This window comes from Apodemus sylvaticus, chromosome 3, assembly GCF_947179515.1.
Source record: "Apodemus sylvaticus chromosome 3, mApoSyl1.1, whole genome shotgun sequence".
Lineage (NCBI taxonomy): Eukaryota > Metazoa > Chordata > Mammalia > Rodentia > Muridae > Apodemus > Apodemus sylvaticus.
In genome coordinates, this window is record NC_067474.1 from 113,558,505 (window position 1) to 113,579,246 (window position 20,742).

Here is a 20,742-nt window from a genome sequence, read left to right on the forward strand (position 1 = left end):
CACACACTACCACTGCCCAGCGAAACATTTCTCAATGCTCTGCGCACCTGCTTGCTTCTGTGTCTTTGGAGTAGGCTGTGCCTCTAACACAAGAAGGAGAGGGAGAAGTGGAGCAGAGCAGTGGTTACTGGTAGCAGCAGGAGTGGCTGCAACATTGAGGAAGTGGTTGAGGAAATCCAGAGAGTGACTTCCGCAAGGAGCAGAGGCAAAGGACCAGGAAGGCTGGGAGAGGCAGAGATGAGAGATCCAAGCCAGCAGTCTCCAGAAGAGCTCAGAGAGCGCCAACCCTTAAAACCTAAGAGCTGTAACACAGGCCACCGTGGGAGCTAGGGTCCTAATTCCTGCAGGCAACTCAATGACTGCTAACACTACTGGGTGCTGCTTTGTGGTTGCCTATTATTGGAAGCTGAAGAACATGAAGCTTCGCAGTGCTGGGCCCCCGGACTGTTAAAATCTATAGCTAAGCCTCCAATCTGAGTATTTAGAACCCTATTTGGCATCTTGATTCTGGGCCCTAAGCTATTAGGGCCCGCTCTGGGTCTGGCATTTCTGTCTCTAGGCTTTGGGCACTCAGGGGCCCCATTCTGCCAATCCTAGTTTATCTTCTTCCCTGGCTATGGTTTCTATCTATATAGAACGAACCTAGCTGGCTGATGGGTAATGACTCCATTTACTAACTAGCCTCTCTGTGCTTTTCATGCTAATGGAAGTCTGGATGTTACTGGTTCCTGGATGTCATTTAGTTCAGACTGTATATCTTCCACCCCTTGAAATATTCAGCCATAGCCACTTCCTTAGGATAAAGTCCCCAAGTAAATGGTCAAAACCCCTTTTGTTAGGTCCGCAGGAAACTCCAATTCCACAAACTTCAAAGGCAGTCTAATGAGCTCAACCTGGGCTATAGGAAGATATCTGGTGGTTAAATAAAAGCCAACATTCCTCAGGAACTGGTGAAACTGGTTTCCATCTACCAAAAGAAGTGATCTACCTTACCTTTGGTACAAGGTACACATGGCTACTCGTGGTGCCTATCAGCACATCAAAGCACACGCTGGCCTCCAGGGTCCAGGCGGGGGTCACTAGTACCTATTTTCACATTTCCAAGTCCACGTTAGCATCCTGCCCTTCTCACCTACTCCTCCACCCTAGACTCCCTCCTGCCCACAAGCTTCCTTCTCCTCAGCTGCTCCTTGTCCTTGTAACCCTGCTCTTCTCGATATGTCTGCTCTCCCGTCTCTGCTTTTCTCTCACCATGCTTTCTCTATTTTCTATCCTTACTTCTCCCTTCTCTCACAGATAGCCCTGGCCATGTCCAGTGGGCCCACCACAGTTAGTCTACCTCTTTCTCTCACTGCTCTGGACTCTTCCAGAAGCCTCTGGATGTTCTCTCCAATCTACAATAAAAACCTTCATCTTAACCATACCACAAAGTAATCACCATAAGTTTGTACATCTTTAAGAAAGAACTAGGTGTCAGGTGTGGTGGCGCATGCCTGTAATCCCAGCACTTGGGAGGCAGAGGTGGGTGGATTTCTGTGTTCAAGGCCAGCCTGGTCTACAGAGTGAGTTCCAGGACAGCCAGGGCTACACAGAGAAACCCTGTCTTAAAAAACAAAAACAAAACAAAACAAAAAAAAAACAAAAGAAAGAACTGGGGTGTTGGGGTTTCTATTTCTGGGATAAAAATCACCTTGATCACAAGCAACTTGGGGAGGAAAGTATTTAAGTTTACAGTTAATAGTCAGTCCGTTACAAAAGGAAGTCCGGGCACAGGAACCTTGAGACAGGAACTGAAGCAGAAACCACGGAGTAACACTATTTAGCGGCTTGCTCCTCATGGCTTATTCAGCTTGCTTTGTTTGTTTGTTTGAGACAAGGTCTCACTACAGAACCCTGCCTGGCTTGGAGACATTTCAATCAATGAATTCAAGGCTCACCAACAGGCTCAGGACTAAATGTAACAACCCATAATTTACTGCATGACTCCAGCGTAGTGACCATCTGTGGTACACTTTAATGATTGCTGTGGAAGGCTCAGCCCACTCAGGGTGGTGCCAGCACTGGGTAGATGGTTCTGAGTTGTACAAGAAAATACTCTGAGCAAGCTACCAGGAACAAGCTAATAAACAATGTTCCTCCCTGGCTTCTGATTCCGTTCCTGTCTCCAGGTTCCTGCACTGCTTGCATTCCTGTCTTGGCTTCTTCAGTGATGGTCCATTAACTGGAAGTGCAAGATGAAATGAACTCTTTTCTCCCTAAGATGCCTTTAGTTGTTTTATCACAGCAACAGAAATTTGAAGACATAATTTGATACGAGTGGGGTATTGCTGTGACAGACTCCATCATGTTTTGGAGAGACTGTGGAAGGACTGGAACTTTGGGCTAGAAAGGCCATTGAGTTCCAAACTCAACTATTATTGTACCCCTCCTCCTTTTTTGAGACAGGGTCTCACTATGTAATCAAGATGGGCTGTGACTCATGATTCTCTTGACCAAGCCTTTCGAGTGCTTGCATAATAGGAACACAATACCGATATCTTGATATGCAAAAGCATGCCAGTCCGTTGCATTTCTGGCAGTTCTTCTGCACTAGGCTCCTTGGTGAGGGATTCCAGGTATGCACCACTGTACCTGGTGTGATTCCTACCAATACAGCATTTTCACTGTCACTGATTTCAAGTTATCATTCAGTCCTTGACTTTGAATCATCATCTTAGTGGATCTTCTTGCTTATGCCCTGAGGTCAAGTTTTTTCCACCACAAGTTATGTTATAAGCACTGCTACCTACTAGTTTCAACTATTCAATGGTACCCAGTGAATTTAATCAGAGCTCTGACAGAACAGAAGGGGGAATTATGGGAAGGAACACGGGTAGGGAAGAGAGCCCCTTTGTCAGCCTCTGATGGCTAAAAATTCTAACTCATTTGCTGTAAGGCTGCCTACACAGTGATATTTGTACAAAGAAATTCAGTGCTGAATAACAGTGACCCAGGCTTACGGTTAGAGTGTGGAGGTAGAGCTGAGTAGAGCTTCATTCCTTTCCTTAGACATCACCTGAGAATCCTAAATAAACTGTTAGTTCTGTTTTCCAACCTCTTAGTATCCTCTGTGGGCTAGATATTTACTTTATCTACCCCAACTCTGTTAGGAGCCTCCTAGAAACCATCCAACGACCACATTTTAGGTTTTTTTTTTTAAACCCTTTGAAAATAGAAACTTTGAAATCCTATAAATGACTATTGTTTATTTTAAAAAAGTTATGATTGTCCCTTGAGTTTGTACCCATAGTTGGACAGGTCTCTCTGGGAGTCCTCCTCTACAGCCATTACCCCTACGTTAAAGTATCTTTAAATCCCAAATCTGCTTCACAAAGTGGCCAGTCTAAAAATGAGTTTCTGTAACTAAGCCATGAATCCCAGTTTGGAATGTGTGAAGGTTCCTAAAAGTTGACAGGAACTCCTCAGGATGCCAGATGACCCCGGAGAGATGTGCCTCCTGCTTGTCCCCACACCCATTTCGCTCCGGTTCCTACCGTCTTACTTAGACTCCCTATTATCCAAGCATCCTGTTCTCAAGCTTTTCCAAACACCAAGCTCCTAAAGCTTCCTGGTGCTATGGACACTTGAGATGCGCAGCCTTTCCTCTCCCACAAATGGACCTTCCCTCCGTCTCTTTCAAAGTACACTTCCTGGAGCTGTCTGCTGAAACGGCAAGTCTTTTCTACGTTATTCCATCGAAACCACCAACCTGTTACCTTTTTGTATCTTGCATTTACACTATTTCAAATCACCAGCGTAATTTGGGTCTCCCGTAGACTGTAAATCAGGGAGTCTATTTCCTTCACTTCTTATCCCTACCATGCTGAAAATAGAGCACAGGGCACTAAACAGGGTTGCGCACAGGTTGGGCACTAGACAGGGCAACGCACACGGTGGACATTTATAAAACAAAAAACCCCCACTTGAACGGACTTGTGCTGAGTTCTCATCAACTGCAGCACCGCACTGTTGAGATCTCACAAAAGATATAGCATACAGAACCAAACCCCCAAACGAGGTGAGGCCGTGCGGCTGCCTGTGGGTCATTCGATACCGGCTCGCGCAAGAACCCGTTGAAGCTCCAGCCGCGAGACCAGCCTGAGAACTAAAACCTTTGCGCAGCCTGCGGGAGAGGGTAGAAGGGCCCGAGGCTCCGAGGCGTTCGGCTGTGCACTGTCTAGCTAAGGCAGTGCTTATTCTTATCGGATAGCTTGGGATTGGATGGACTGCGGCTGCATTGGCAAACTGGACGCCCAGCAGGCGCCGAGCAGCTAGCAAGCTCGTCAGCCATTTTCCGAGCGTCTTTGGTAACTCTTCCGGAGAGCGCACGCCAGGGGGGCGGGAAAAGGAGAGAGTGAGAGAGAGAGGCGGGCTTGCACCGGGGCCTCGGTCCAGAAGCCACACCCTCCGGGGCCGCCACCTCCCAATGCTAACAAAACGTAACGCGGAACTCTAACCGCCGGCAGAGAAAGCGCGCACTGGAGCGCCAATGAGCTTGGAAAGAGCCGCTCCAGGACGCCGCATGCTCGTCCCAAGATTGGCTGGGCCTCGCTCCTTGTACTTTTTTTATTGGTTAGACTGTCTTCTCTGCCCGCTAATTGGTTTTTTGTATAGATACTTTTTGATTGGTTCTTCCTGGTGGGGCGGAGGAATGAGGTTTTGGAAATCGTTCCTCCTGGATTGGCGCATTTGAGCACCTGAGGAAGGGGCCTGTCCCAGTCACTCCCTGTCCCATCTCCCGACCCGTAAGCTCCCTCCCCTTCAACTCGCGAGTACTAATGTTTAAAAAGAATTAAAAAAAAAAAAAAAAAAAAGAGAGAGAGAGAGAGAGAGAGAGAGAGAGAGAGAGAGAGAGCGAGGGCGTGAGCGAGCCTCCTGCGCGCCAGCCCGGCCTCCTGCGCAGCGCGCGCCTCTGCGAGGACCCGCGCGAGCTGCCCGTGCCGCTGCCTGTGCTGTTTAAACTGCAGAACCCGTTAGGCCCCGGGAGGAACTACCGTTCCAGCTGGTTCCAGACCCGAGCGTGCCGGGGGCGAGGGTCGGTCGCGCGGTGGCTCGTGCCTTTCGCGCCTCTGCAACGTGGAGAGGAGAACCGGCACTTTCCGTGGACGCCACCTCCAGCCGCGACGCTGGCGCGGGCGGGGGTTCACTCGCGGGGGTCCTGAGACTGAGGAAAACGCGCCAAGTTCCCCTCGGCGGCCAAGCGGGGACCCTGCGGCTCCGGACCGCCGCCACCGCTGTGCGCCCGTAGCCTTCCTGGCCGGGCTGCGCCGGGGATGTAGTGGGGCCGCGGCGGGCAGGACCGAGCGGCGGCCCGGCTCCCGCTCCGCGGACGAATGGTCACTCCCCCGCGGGAGGCGCCCATCAGCGATCGCTCTCCCGGGACGGCGGCGGGGCTCACCTGTCGCGCCCGCACTCTGCCCGGCTGGTCTCCCCGGCGGCGGCGCCGCGGACTCGCTCAGGGCCATGACCGGGTAAGGAGCGCCCGGGGTTCAGGGCCGGCGGCTGCAGGGCAGGTGCTGACGGTGGGGAGGGCCCCTTAGGCTCCGGCTGCGCTGCGGGGGACTGACGGCAGGCGCAGCGACCCCCGGGGTGGCTCACCCGGGACCCAAGTGCCCCTCTGCCCGCGCCTTTCGTAATGGGAGAGGCTGGCCGGGGAAGAGATGTTTGTGATCGCAGTGTCTTGCCTGGGTCGGGGCTTGCGAAATTTTACCGCGCATTTTCTTGACTTAGAGTTTCTCCAGAAGTGTGTACGGCGCCACGTGTCTTAACTCTGCGCCCAAGAGCTTGTTTTTATTGTTTCACGTTTTTCTTGAAAATAGTTTAATCATATCATTGTACCCAGATTTGAAAAGTAATGTGACTGGGGATTCAGGGTGTCATTTGGTCAAGAAGACTACGGTTAAGTTCATTGTGCGAAGCCTGGTTTATAGTTCTGGAGAGGCTTTTTTGACTGAAAGCTCTTAGAAGGGACGTGGAGAGCATAAGGTTGGGCACCTAGGAAAGTCGCGCTCTTGGTGACCACCAGTGCTGACTGGCTGTTTGGAGGGACGCAGAGGGATGGCTGGCTGAGATGACGGCCTGCCATTTCAGCTGGCTGAGGACTTTTTTCTCTCATTGGCTCCCAGGAGACACCTTTCCGGAGTCTTAATGTTTGGGGAAGGCTGACAGTTTTGCGAAGGCTGGTTTATCATTCTAACAGGACATCTCATCAAGAATATTAAGGGACCAGGAGACAAAATTTAAGTTGCAGACAAGATGGGATAATTTGTCAGTTGTCCAGTTTTTCCTGAGTTGGTTCCCAAAAATGGTTTCCCTGCAGTGTACAATGAGCTTCTGGGGTGAAATGGTTAGGGGGTAGAATTTGAACGAATTTGTGTACACCTCAATTTACTCGGATACCTACGTTTGAAACTCATTCATAGTTTTGGAATATGGGATAGAAGGATTATTTTTCTTCTAAATGCCCCAAATAAAAAATAGATTTCTATAAAGTATCACAGATACTGCCGTATCTCTCCTTTTCCTCCCTCCCATTCAAAGTTTTGCCTTGAAATAGGTAGAAATTTTTCAACAGCTTATAGTCACATAGCTTAGAAACGATTGGAGCTGGGTGTGGTGGACCTCTGGATCGTTCTTTACTAGCACTGGGGAGAAGAGCCTGGCAGGTAGATCTTTGAGTTCCAGGCTAGCCAGGGCTATACATGGAGACCCGGTCTCAAAACAAAACATTATTGGAAAACTAGAGTGTATAGCCATTTTTAGCACACTTGAGACCGAGCAAGTTTTTCTGACCTCTGTTCTTCCTTTGTATATGTAGTGTGCCCACACTGACTACAAGTGGCCTTGGGAGGACTCTAGTCTCCACTACTTTGCTTTCTCATTCCTGGTTTTTACCATTGTTCACGTACCGTTTTTGTATAAAAAAATGAACCTTGCTTAAGCCTATTGTTTTAAAACCTTGTTTATGGGTGTGCACAGGAAGTTCAGAGGCACGCTTGAGAAGGTGAGTTCCTAGGATGAAGCTCAAGTTGTAGGTTTAGCAGCAAGTGCCTTTACCCACTGGGCCATCTCACTAGCCCAGAGTTTTTGCTTATGATTTTATTGTATGAATGATTTTAGTAAATGGGTATTTTTGTGATACAGCCCTTAATGCACACACCCATATATATGCATATTACACACACTATGGTAATAAGAATTTAGTAGCAATTTTAAAGAAAGTGTGTGTGTGCGTGTGTGTGCATATATATCATTGGCATTTAAGACAGTAATTCTCAACCTGTGGGTCAAGACCTCTAGTAGTGTGTCAAACAACTCTTTCACGGGGGTGGGGGTGGGGTGTTTCATATCTGGCATATCAGATATTTTACATTACAATTCATAACAGTAGCAAAATTACAGTTGTGGAGTAGCAATAATACTTTTATGGTTGGGGGTCACCACAACATGAGCTGTATTGAACGGTCACAGCATTAGGAAGGTTGAAAGCCATTAATCTAAGCAATAAATCCTAAGTGTCTACTATCAGGCATTAGGTTTTGAAATAAGATGTCCTGACTTGTCATCTGATAGCTGAGGACTAATGAAATCTTTTTGTATGTGATTAATAGATTTAATTGGTGATTACAGCTTCCTTCAATAAGTTAATTCTCGTCAACTCCTTGCAATTTTGAAAGAAAATGCCTGGCGTCATACCTAGTGAAAGTAATGGGCTTTCAAGAGGCAGTCCATCCAAGAAAAACAGACTGTCTTTGAAGTTTTTTCAGAAAAAGGAAACTAAAAGAGCCTTAGACTTTACTGATTCTCAAGAAAATGAAGAAAAAACTTCTGAATATAGAGGATCTGAGATGTATGTATTTTACTTTAAATGTATTTCTGTACTTTATTCTGAATCAGTGAAAGAGCATTGAACTTGGGTTGATAGAGCTGTATTCTCCTGACAGTTGACACAGGTTAAAAGAAAGTACACATGGATTTGCACTTAGTGAGATAAGAATTAAAGTGTCTAGTAGGAGGTAGGCGGTGGTGGTGCCCCCCTTTAATCCCAGCACTTGGGAGACATAGGCAGGTACATCTCTGAGTTCAAAGACAGCCAGAGCTACTTAGAGAAACCTTCCATGTCTTGGAAAAAAAGACCAAAACAAAACAAAAAAAACCAAAAAAAGTGTGTAGTAGGAACAGGGTAAACACTGCTTGATATTTTTGCAGTGTAGTGTGTGTAAAAACAGTTTTTTTTTTTTTTTTTAAATCTCCAGAACTACTTATATCTGCTAAAGGTAGGACAGTTGCAATTTACTTTGAAACTAGATTCTGAAGATGAATGTTTTTTAATGCATGTAAGTTCTTTAGTCACTGAGAAGAGAGGGAAGGAATGCATGTGGAGTACAAGTGTGCCCTGCCACAGGAGAGGACACAGAGTGAGCCGATTGGTTCTAGTGTAAACTCACCCCGCCTTGATGGTAGATAAGTGCACAAGAATGTAATTGGGAGTAGATGCATAAAGCTCTGAATGGAACTCCAGGCTGCAGAGTGACTGTCCTATTGGACCGGACAAGGGTTTATTTGAGTGGCTGTTTTAATCTAGCTGCATGATGTTTTTACTTGTGAATTCATTACAACAAAGCGATTTTAACATTAAAAAAAATAGAGAATAAACGTGAATATTCCATATTGCTCTAGCTGGAGTCTATGGTAGCTCTTTGTTCAACAAATGGGCAGTCTATTGGGTAAAGTGGATCTTATATGTGTTTCACTAATATTGTTGAGGGCTGGGTATAGAGCTCAGTGATGATATCCCTATTGTAAAATACTAAGTTAGGGAGGTAGTATGCCACATCTTTATACTTCTCTTCCCTCTATATTAACAGTGATCAAGTTGTTCCTGCTGTACAGTCCTCACCGATAAGCTGTGAGAAGAGAGAAAACTTGTTACCATTTGTGGGACTGAATAACCTCGGCAATACTTGTTATCTGAACAGTATTCTTCAGGTAATGTGATGTAATGTTTAATGTTTCTGAAAACTATACATTATTGAATGGCTTTGTCTATACATTGTTCATAAATTGTAAATAAACCAAAATAGACTGCAGGATAACATCAAAACTGCACATTACTTCCTTTGGGTAAGAAAAAAATAAAGGTAAGATACTGAAATTGGGTAGATTGGTTGAGGAGAAGATAGCAATCTATTCTTTTTACTGCTTGATTTATGGTACTATGTCCACTTAAAAACTTTTATTATTATTTTGTGTGCTATTAAAATTTTGTTGGTTTTTGTCCTGGTAATCTTCATCTTACTAATACTGCCTAGTCCAGAGCTAAGTGGTTCTGAGGGATCAGTGAGTTACTACTGGTGGGGTAGGGAACTTGTCTGATGAGGGTCTTAGCATCAGTTTTAGGTAGTATACATTAAACGAGCCCTACAGAAGACATTAGTAATTTTAGGTCTGTTGCTTTTGTCCTTTTTGTAGGTGTTATACTTTTGTCCTGGCTTTAAGACTGGAGTAAAGCACTTATTTAATATTATTTCAAGGAAGAAAGAAGCTCTGAAGGATGACTCTAATCAGAAGGATAAGGTAAAAAGATGAAGAAAAGAATTTAAAAAGCAAAATAAGCTAGAGAGAAGGCCATGCATGGTGATACACATTTAATCCCAGCACTCGGGAGGCAGCTAAGCTTGGTTTGTCTCCATAGTGGTTTCTTGGCTAGATAGGGCTATCTATACATTGAAACCCTGTCTCAACCACCCCCACCTCCCTAACACACATGCAACAAGAAACTGATGGAAGGAATTCCATTTATTTGTTAAATAAAAAGGTAATACATTCTTAGGAAAGTTCAGGACAATGGTGATAGATTATTTCTGTTAAGTTTTCCAGAACTGAGCAGTTTTCTACAACTGTATATTATCCGGATTATTCATCTATCGCCTTGTATATAGTGTTTTATGCACTGTTAACTAAACTTGTCACTTGTCCCTCAAAATTACCAGTGTCTCACTAGAGTACCAGGTTATTATCCACTCTATGGTAATTGACATTAATGGTTTTTGGAGACTGGATTTATGGTCTTACATATACAAGTGAAACTCTACCACTGAGCCATACCACTAGCCTCAATTGCAAATAAGTAAGTTAAAAGAAATGATTAATTATTATTAATCATTATGATTAGAAAGTCATTGTCCATATAGAAAGCAACTAAAAAAATTGAAGGAAAAAATTTGACTTGTATGACTAATAGAATTTTTGCTGTACTGAAATTAAATTTAGAAAAGCTATATTGTTGAGTGAGACCAGGAAGGAAAGAGGCACTTAATGTTTATAAATTAAATTATGTTTTGTTTTGTTTTCTTGATAGGGAAGCTGCAAAGAAGATCCTTTGGCAAGTTATGAGCTTATATGCAGTTTACAGTCCTTAATAATTTCAGTTGAACAGCTTCAGGCTAGTTTTCTCTTAAACCCAGAGAAATATACAGATGAACTTGCTACACAGCCAAGGCGACTGCTTAACACACTCAGGTATAGGCTCTAACACAAGTTTACATTCTTTATCTATTTGTTTCTGTCTTCAGAAGAGGTGATATATGAACAAATAGGAGTAAATGGCAGGACAACTGAAGCTCCAGCTCACAGACTTTTATACCCAGAGGCTTTCAAAACTGATTATTAGCCTATTTATATTCTTTACTAATAATCTTGCTGATGTGAAAATACATTTTCTGTCAAAAGACTCATGTCTGATTATTTGTGTAGATAGATGATTCATACTTTTATTTACGTGCCATACTGAAGTCTTTAAAAAAAAAATACAGGTATATGGGCTTCACACCAAATCAGTCTCTGGTGGGAAAGCCCAAATATTAACATATTTACGCATTTTTATGATGCCAAGGATGGAATCCCCAGACTTGTACATGCTAGGGCTCCAAGTGTGATTCTGAAAATGAGTATAAGACACAAAAGAAATAAAAAGTTAAATATGAGCCGGGCGGTGGTGGCGCACACCTGTAATCCCAGCACTCTGGGAGGCAGAGGCAGGCGGATTTCTGAGTTCGAGGCCAGCCTGGTCTACAGAGTGAGTTCCAGGACAGCCAGGGCTACACAGAGAAACCCTGTCTCGAAAAAAACAAAAAAAAAAAAAAAGAAAAGAAAAAAAAAAGGAATTTTCCTTAAAAAATAAATAAATAAAAAATAAATTGGTTAAAGCTGGCCACTAAGCATTCTTTTTCAAGTTCTATAGGCTGGGAAAAATAACAACCAGTACTCCAAAGAACAACCTAAAGGAAATGACTGTGATCTTGGGGACAGTTACCACTTCAATGTCTCATAGACTAAGAATTCCTAAACACGTGGTCCTAACCGATTTCAGATTACAGCTTTTGTATCATGCATAAAAACTGTAGGTTTTGTATGTGCGCATGTGCTTAAAAATAAACATGTACACACATGGGAACACTTGCGAATGCACGAGCACACACATACAAAACTATAATTTTACAAACTTTCGTGAAGCCAGGCAGTGGTGGCGCATGCCTTTAATCCTAATACTTGGGAGGCAGAGGCAGGTGGATTTTTGAGTTCGAGGCCAACCTGGTCTACAGAGTGAGTTTTAGGACAGCCAGGGCTACACAGAGAAACCCTGTCTTGAAAAAGCAAAAACAAAAAAAATTTTCCTGAAGTCCTCTAAGCCATCTATTCAAACACTTCTTTTAATTCAGTGTTTGAATAGATGTAGGCACAGGACATTTATTTACCTTTATTAAGAGACATTATAAAAAAGTGGCCAAGAGCTGACTTGGACCCTCATTTGCACCTTAACTAGCTTTATGACCCCGTTAGCAAGTTATTTAACCATGTGGCATCTGTCAGTAGTTACTGGTTATAACTGTTATAGAGAGGAACACATCATTTTTAATAAAACCTGGAATATGGTAAAACAATGTCAGCATTAGTTACAATATGTAGAAGAGGGTGATGGTATTATATGATAATACTGTAAATAATAGTCAAATTTGTTTTTACTTTCAACTGTAAATTTAGGTAAGAAGTTTCAAATTAGTAGAATGCTTTTGGATATTTAAAATAGTTAATAGAAAAAATTTCTCTGATGTTACTAAACAAAACTAGAACTAGCTAAAATGAGCCTTTTTATTCATAGGGAACTCAACCCTATGTATGAAGGCTTTCTACAGCATGATGCACAGGAAGTGTTACAGTGTATTCTGGGAAACATTCAAGAGACATGCCAATTCCTAAAAAAAGAAGAAATAAAAAACTTGGCTGAATTATCCACATCCAGCAAGGTTGAAGAAAAATCTCTTCAGAAAGAGGAAGCATGTGGAACTAACAGCACAGAGACTGACAGTGTGAGGAATCTAGAGGACTTTAAAGAACAACTCCCGAAAGGAAACTGGAAAAGAAAGAGTGACAGTGAATTGGGTAGCATGAAGAAAAAGGTTAAATTGTCCAGGGAACCTCAGCCATTGGAAGAAAACCAGAGACAAACCAGATCAAAAAGAAAAGCTACTGGAGACACACTAGAGCTGGCTCCTAAAATCATCCCCAAGTGTGTTTCTGAAAGTGAGAGTGCAAAGCCCTCACAGAAGAAATCAAAAGTTAAAATAAATTGGTTAAAGCCATCGAGTAAGCAACCCAGCATTCTTTCCAAGTTCTGTAGTCTTGGGAAAATAACAACCAACCAGCGCTCCAAAGGAAAACCTAAAGAAAGCGAGGGTGATCTTGAAGAGGACTTGGAGAAGTACAGAAGCGACAACACAGTTAATGGTGGACCTGAATCTTCAGGAAGTAGCGTCACACCTGTGGACAGTAGTGAAGCTAAGTCCCTAAACAAAGGTCAGTGCAGTTACTAGGTTGACTAGTGAGGGCATCAGTAGTTAAAGAAATAGACAGGATTTAAGGTTTTGTTTTGAGAAGTTAATTTACCACTGGATGTCATTATAGTGTTTCCAGCATTGTATACTTGAGTTTGTGAACATGTATTATGTACTGGTGTTGTTATTAGGGTAATTTTGCTTGATGGTTTCTGAACTTGGGAAGTTCAAGAAATTTTTAATGGGAAAGCTGTGTTTTTTTTCCCACCTTTTATCTATGTAGTATGGCACGAACTCAAGGGAAACTGAGTTCAGTGAATCTGAGACCTGAGATATAACTGCTTTGCTTGGTTTTGTTTACACATGTGTTCATTCATCTTAGGGAAAATCTGTAGTTAATGTTACTCCAAAAATTGTTCTTCTCTGGGGCCATTTTATAAGGACATGTCTTTAAGAAGCAAGTTAAAGACAGAGCTGATTTTGTTCTAAAGATAGTAATTCACATTGAAAAAAAATTTTGGTAGGAACTTTACATTTCATGAATAAAGAACTGCTTAATAAGATATGAAAACAGGTTTTGTGTTCGTGATATACTTTCATTGAGGAATTGATGAATTGGGCAAATACTGAAAAGCAAATCTGTATAAACGTTTTCCCATTTTCATTTTAGGTGCCGAGCAGATTGGTTTTGAGCTAGTAGAGAAATTGTTTCAAGGTCAGCTAGTATTAAGGACTCGTTGTTTGGAATGTGAAAGCTTAACAGAAAGAAGAGAAGATTTTCAGGATATTAGTGTTCCAGTACAAGAAGATGAGCTTTCCAAAGTTGAGGAGAGCTCTGAAAGTAAGCAGATGGGGGAGCCTGTGTGGACTGGGAGAGTTAGAACGTCTTCCTGGTCTCAGCACCACTTGTTAATTCTACTTATGAAATTGTAATGGAAAAATGAAATACTTTAACATCTGAGACCTTATTTAATATTTTATTAACTGAGGTCATTTTAAATTACTACTTGAGCTACTGTTATATTCAATGTAAATCATAAAAAGTATGGAAATGTCCTGAGCTATCTTGAGATTGGGCTTATCTGGCTTTGGTGTGTGTCTCTGTCTCCTCTGTTTGTATTTACTTCTGCTAATACTAAGTATTTAGATGTTGGGGATCAGTTATTTGAAACTGAATGATATCACACATGAAACTTGGTTTAAGTTTTCAATTTCTGAAGGACATTTATGAGTGAACAATTCTGTTTTACAGTTTCTCCAGAGCCAAAAACAGAAATGAAGACCTTAAGATGGGCAATTTCACAGTTTGCTTCAGTGGAGAGAATTGTAGGAGAGGATAAATATTTCTGTGAAAATTGCCATCATTATACGGAAGCAGAGCGAAGTCTCTTGTTTGATAAAATGCCTGAAGTTATCACTATTCATCTGAAGTGCTTTGCTGCTAGTGGCTTGGAGTGAGTATTGTGAATGAGCCGAGGGAGACTGTGGCTTTGTCTACAGTGCTGTGCCAAGTGAAGTTATTTGTGAGAGCCAACGCTATGCTTTAAGCAGATTCTTTGGGCATAAATACATAATATGCTCTTTTGGAGCTGGTGATACAGCTCAGTGTGCTTGTCTAGCAAAGATACGGTTCTGGGTGTGAACTCCAGCACCAAAAACTCAGCACAGTTCTCAGATGTCTTCTCATACTCATTCTCTAGGTACTAGTAGAAGTCTGCTTCAGTGGAACGGACTCAAATGGAATAATTTTATTTATTTATTTATTTATTTATTTATTTATTTATTTATCTATTTATTTATTTATTATTTAAAATTTCCAAGGCAGAGTTTCTCTGTGTAGGCCTGGCTGAGTAATTTTATCTATCTATCTATCTATCTATCTATCTATTTATCTATCTATCTATTTAAAATTTCCAAGGCAGAGTTTCTCTGTGTAGGCCAGGCTGGTGTTGAACTCAAAGATTTGCTTGCCTCTGCTTCCTAAGTGCTGGGATTAGAGGCGTGTGCTATCATGCCCAGCTGAGATATGTATAATTTATCCCCTCCCTGCTTCCTTCTCTGAGATAGATAGGGTTTCACTGTTATAGACATAGCTGGCCTCCTTTCTCAGACTCAAGCTAGGAGTCAGGTGTGAGCCACCATTCCTGACATTGGGGGGTTGGGGAGAAAGCAAAAATTTCAATTTTAATGAAAGTTAGGAAATCCAACTCATCTCTTGAAAACTTTGGGAAATTTTATAGTTGAGAATTTGTCCAAAAGCTTTTAAAAATAGATATAAAATGGCTGTTTTGAATGATCTGTCTTTTCAGATATGCTGTTGTATAGTTCATGGTTTGTACATTTATTGACTTGTTTGAAATTACCAGGAGAGAGCCTTGTAGTTCCCATGTGCTCATCAAAGTGATGTATGGTCTTTTCTTTGGTCATTTTAATATATATATTTTTAGGCCAAAAATAAAGTAATGTATAGAGGATTTTGGCTTCAAATGTTTGGTCTTTTAAAAAAGCTAATTTCCTAGTATACAAATCTCATAAAAGAATGAAGAAAATATACTTTCCACAGAAACATCAGTTTTGGTTTTTTTTTTAAAGAGTGCCTTACTGAATGGCCTGGAAGTTGCTATGTAGACCAGGTTGGCCTTGAACTCGATCCACCTACCTCTGCCTCTCAAGTGTCAAGTCTAAATGTGTGCACCGTTATACCTAGGTTCTATATTGATATTTTTGTGTATGCATTTTTCTCAAAATTGAAGTCTTATTCTGCGTTTTTTGTTTTGTTTTTGCTTATAACTAAACATTAAGGACTTATTACTTGGCTTCACATTGTGTGTAAAATAGAATTATAGGGGACCTCTTTTTTCTTCCAAAGGTTTGATTGTTATGGTGGTGGACTTTCCAAGATCAACACTCCGTTACTGACCCCTCTTAAACTGTCACTAGGAGAGTGGAGCACCAGGCCGACTACTGACAGCTACGGACTGTTTGCTGTTGTGATGCACAGCGGTATCACTATTAGTAGTGGGCACTACACTGCATCTGTTAAAGTCACTGACCTTAACAGTCTCGACCTTGACAAGGGGAACTTTGTGGTTGACCAGCTGTGTGAAATCGGTAAGCCAGAGCCATTGAATGAAGAGGAAGCAAGGGGGACAGCTGAAAATTATGACGATGAAGTGTCAACTAGAGTTGGTGGAAATGCCCAGCCAAGTAAAGTTTTGAACAAAAAAAATGTAGAAGGTATTGGACTTCTTGGAGGACAAAAGAGCAAAGCCGATTATGAGCTGTACAACAAAGCATCTAATCCTGATAAGGTGGCCGGGACACCATTCACTGACAATAGGAATTCTGAAACTAATGATACTAATGGGACCCACGAATCTGACAGGAACAAGGAATCCAGTGACCAAACAGGCATTAACATGAATGGACTTGAGAACAAAATTTCCTATGTAGTGCAAAGCTTAAAGGAGTACGAGGGGAAGTGGCTGCTTTTTGATGATTCTGAAGTAAAAGTTACAGAAGAGAAGGACTTCCTGAATTCTCTTTCCCCTTCTACATCTCCTACATCTACTCCCTACTTGCTATTTTATAAAAAATTATAGTGAGTATTTTTTCCTTGTAAATATTAAACAGACCTGGACAGACATTGGCAAAGTAGATTACATCTAAGAGTCTTTAGTTTATCTTTTGAAGCTATTGGATATTATTAGTCTCTCTAGGCTTTTATATAAATAGTGAGATTTTAAATACTGAAAACCATGTTAATTTTTAGAATCATTTTCCTTAGAGACTAGTGATGGATAAGCTGGGAACAAACTTTGTAGATTCTAAATGATCCAAAATGGAAGCTGGAAACAGTTAACACTTTTGGATTTATATGATCTTTGTGTTTGCTTTTTAAAATAAAGTGCTTGCATTTGTATTCTCCATATTTTGGAGTAATTATCTACTTGATGTTTATAGGTCTGGCTTTTTCACCCAAGAAACAATCTCATTCAGTATATTTAGTTTGATAATAGTCATAAAGCCAAATCTTAGAGCTGTATCAGAGGCACAAAGTCTAGAATATGTATAATCACAATGGTGTATATTTTGTGCCTTCAATAACTTTGGAAAGAGTCTCAGAAAACCTGGCAATCCCCTCTATCTTCATAAGAATTTTATATGTATTTATGAAGATGACTCTGTACTCAAGTCAATCTTTTTGGCATGACTAATTTGTATCTCTTCATACTCATTCTGCACGATCTGTACATACATAGTACATCAACTTAGAGGTGTGACCTTTAACTTTTTTTAAAAACTGGAAGGTCAATAAAATTTAAACTGTTTAACAACCATGTATACAAATGTGTGATTTTTTTTTAAAAAATGTATATTTTAATCAAAGTGGCGTTCTTAAATTAATGTGTATGTACAAGAGAGTAATAAAGCATAAATTACCTTTAATAATCATCAGTGGAGCAGAGGTGAGAAACTTTCAGAGGCAAAACTACTTTAATACATCCTTACTTAATTTTAAGTCATTTGTTTAGAACTTGTCAAGGGACACTCACCTGAATAAATACACAAATGCTATTGGAATAACATTCCATTTCAATGGTAAGATTGCTTATTAACATTTCCTCACAGATGGTATGATGGGAACTAGATCATGTGTCTTTGTACCTTCCCTTTAGTTTAGAATCACATGAGAGCTGTAGAGATTCCTGAGGCAAGAAAGGTTGTGTTTTTAGAAATAATTGTCAGGAAGCATAAGAAATTGGAATAAGAAATCTCCATTGCAACTCATGAGGAAAAGTAACCGGTATTTCATAACTAAATCATACTTACATTAACTCTTAAAAGTTCTTCATACTATCACTGAGATGTCAAACAGGTAACCAAATAAGAAATGATAGGTGTTCACTTAGTGTTTCCTCCCCAATGTTACCTCCATTGCCACCCCACAACCCACCACAGAGAGGAAAAGAATGCCATTTCAAGTGACTCCAGAGGTCAGGGGTGATGTCAGTGTCATTGTTTATGTTTTGGTACCTATAGTATCACCTCAGTTTGAGACCATGGATATTCAAGGGGAATTGTGCCAAAATGGAAAGCATTAGCTTTTTTCTGTGTACCTTTTTTATATTGAAGTTATTTTGATGATAACTAATTTATGCTGTAAAACCATGTGATTTCTCATTTAATTGGTAGATTAAAATCAATGAAACCCCAGCCCGGTGTTACCCTTAGTGATATAAAGTAGCCTTAAAGCAGATTTCTAGTTAATGGTTCAGTCAGTAAACACTTGATAAGTTTGAGGCACACTGTTGATTAATGAAGATGATACTAATGACTCATTAAAGATCAAAATGCTCTGTCACTGGTATTAGATTCTGGTATATAATGATTTATATGAATGTTTTATTAAACACTGTTTTTGGCAATTCTTAACAGGTTTGGGGTGGGGGTATCTGCCACTATTACCTAATTTGGGGCAGTTTGGTGCCAGTTTAGAACCAGTTTTTGAACGATTCATTTTTTTCCCATTGTAATAAATTAAAATCCCACTCAATAAAATTAGTGTAAACATTCACATATTTAATAGTACCTTTAAAATAAGCATTACTACATTTAAAATGGTTCAAAAATGAATGAATCTATAAATGGTAATATAAATTAAAAAATAAGAACTTAAAAGTAAATTTAACATTAGCTATGGTATAAATAATTGTAAATGTGTACTGTACCTTTGAATCATTAAAACTTTCTGTTTTTAAGATGACAGCATGTTACCAGAAGGTTAGAAACCACAGTCAGAAGCCTCACATGTAACAGCCTGCATCTGGGAGCACATTCTTCAGACAGTAAATCAATGCTATTACTTCCAGAATGACATCCAAATCCTATTTTTCAATAGGCCTCGCACCAAATGTTGAATATAGAACAAGTGTGTATTTTAGAGTTCCATTTTTCGAAGACTCATTCGGCTGAAGGAATCTCTGAGGGAAAGATGAGGAGATAGTTAAGAACAGCAGTGTTTTTTTTGTTGTTTTGTTTTTTAATCTTTTAAGTTTTGATTGTTTTTCCTGCCATCTTACATACGTTGTCATAGTCTGGCTTCAGATTTATCTATAGATTAGAGGTATGTGATAGCAGCCACTTTACTAGGCCTATTGATTATTTGTCCTTTAACTGCCTTGGGAGAGATTTCTGGAGTATTCAAGATTACTATGGTAAGAAGCAAGTATTTCTCTAATCATAAATTTGGAATCAAGTGGTTTTCAAACTACAAAATACTTTATTTGGGATTATATATTGATATTTACCATATTTGAAATTAAATGAACATTTTAAGTTATTTTACAAAGTAATTGTTAAATTTTATTACAAATAACTTGCAAGGGCCTGGGACTAGTCACTCATCCACTTAATTTTAGCACTCGGAGGCAGAGAGAGGTAGAGCTCTGAGTCTGAGGCCAGCCAGGGCCAAAACAAAATGCAGAAACGTTTCAAAAGAGTAGCACTCATTTTTAAGGTCTAGCTTAATAATAGAAGGCCTAAATTCCCCAACCTGCTTCTACAGCCAATCATTTACGAAAGTACATCTCACCCCATCTCTAGAAAAGTCCATTCTACACATGTGAAGCGGAGGAAGATGGACAAAGCCAAGGTCCCAGGTCACATTTTGACAATCTAAATCCTAAGAAATTTTCACCTCCCACATTCTAGAGACTTGAGGGTTTTATTCATGAAATGTTTTTTAATAGATTTTTCCTTTTTTATGAACTGGTTTCTTTTGCTCATCCTTCCTAATAGTTAAGTAAGTGCCTGGACGTTTAGGAAAGGAAGAAGCAGTCATAAGGAGGATGGCATTTAGCTTTGCATTTTAAAGACTTCTCTTTTGGTTCTACGGGAAGGTTTTGAAAACTGGATACTATTCATCAAGAGAAAGAATATTTAAGCGGGAGCCATGACTTAGTGGCTAAGAGTGCTTACTGCCCTTGTAGAGGGACCCCAGATTAGATTTTCAACACACATCAGGTGGGTCACAACCTTCTGTAACTCCAATTCCAGATCTGATGTCCTCTAGTCTCCAAGGGCATCTTCATACACATTTGGTGCATATAAACTTGTGTAGTTAAACAGCTGTCCAGCATGCACCAAGCCTGTCCAGCATGCACCAAGCCCTGGTTAGTCTCTCAGCACTACATATATAATCCTTGTATTGAAAGCACTTTGGAGGAGGAAGCAGGAGGATCAGAAGTTCAGTGTTAGGATTCTAAGCTCCACCCTACAATTACCTGGCAACGGCCAGGTATGCCCCTCCCCACAGTTGCCTGGCAACAGCCAGGTTGGCCTGGCCCTCTATAAGTGTCTGGTTCCTTGGGGAAGGGGTATCTGGGCATGGGCCGCTGGGGCACCCCCTTCCGCACACCGCTGTATACCATTCTCTAGACCTCTCTTTTTATGAGCCCTACACTAGGTCATTCTTCAAATATTAAATTCAAGGCCAGACTGAGCTACAGGAAACCTTGTTTCAAAGAAAAGGGACAATGGGCAGTGGTGGCACACATTTAGTCCTAGCACTTGGGAGCTACATGCAGGGGATCTCTGAGGTCAGCCTGGTCTATAGATTTAAGTTCCATGACAGTCAGGGTTATACAGAGAAACCTTGTCTTGACACCCACCCTGCCAAAAACATAAATAAGTAAATAAATAGTTCAACAATAGAAAAGCGTTTCCTAGATCTGGGCTTAGTGATGTATGCCTGGAGGCGTGCAGGAAAACGGCTGATGACCAACCAACCTGGTCTAAGTGGCAACACTTCCCAAACTGCCGCCACCTAAACAAAACCACCAAACCAAACAACAAAAAGCAAAACCTC

General features: G+C 41.1%; 2 protein-coding genes across 6 annotated transcripts in view; one reads left to right on the plus strand and one right to left on the minus strand.

Annotated features, from left to right (window-relative positions):
• The first annotated feature begins 4,911 nt into the window (after positions 1-4,911).
• Positions 4,912-17,212, plus strand: Usp1 (ubiquitin specific peptidase 1). Of its 4 annotated transcripts, none has more exons than XM_052176814.1 (9): positions 4,912-5,510; positions 7,650-7,888; positions 8,907-9,027; positions 9,511-9,615; positions 10,400-10,560; positions 12,200-12,894; positions 13,543-13,713; positions 14,125-14,326; positions 15,742-17,212. In XM_052176814.1, the coding sequence occupies exons 2-9, from the start codon at positions 7,719-7,721 to the stop codon at positions 16,472-16,474; spliced, it is 2,358 nt and encodes a 785-aa protein (XP_052032774.1). In that variant the 5' UTR covers positions 4,912-5,510; positions 7,650-7,718; the 3' UTR covers positions 16,475-17,212. The 4 variants fall into 4 exon arrangements, with proteins under 4 accessions (XP_052032774.1, XP_052032775.1, XP_052032776.1 ...); XM_052176815.1 differs by having other exon boundaries at positions 7,669-7,888; XM_052176816.1 differs by lacking the exon at positions 7,650-7,888 and having other exon boundaries at positions 4,914-5,510.
• A 1,240-nt stretch (positions 17,213-18,452) lies between these two features.
• Dock7 (dedicator of cytokinesis 7) overlaps positions 18,453-20,742 on the minus strand; it is a 208,004-nt gene continuing 205,714 nt past the window's right edge. For both annotated transcript variants that reach the window (XM_052176813.1, XM_052176812.1), the window contains one exon: positions 18,453-18,856. In XM_052176813.1, the coding sequence (XP_052032773.1) occupies positions 18,814-18,856 (43 nt within the window). In that variant the 3' untranslated portion in view covers positions 18,453-18,813. The remainder of the gene's footprint in view (positions 18,857-20,742) is intronic.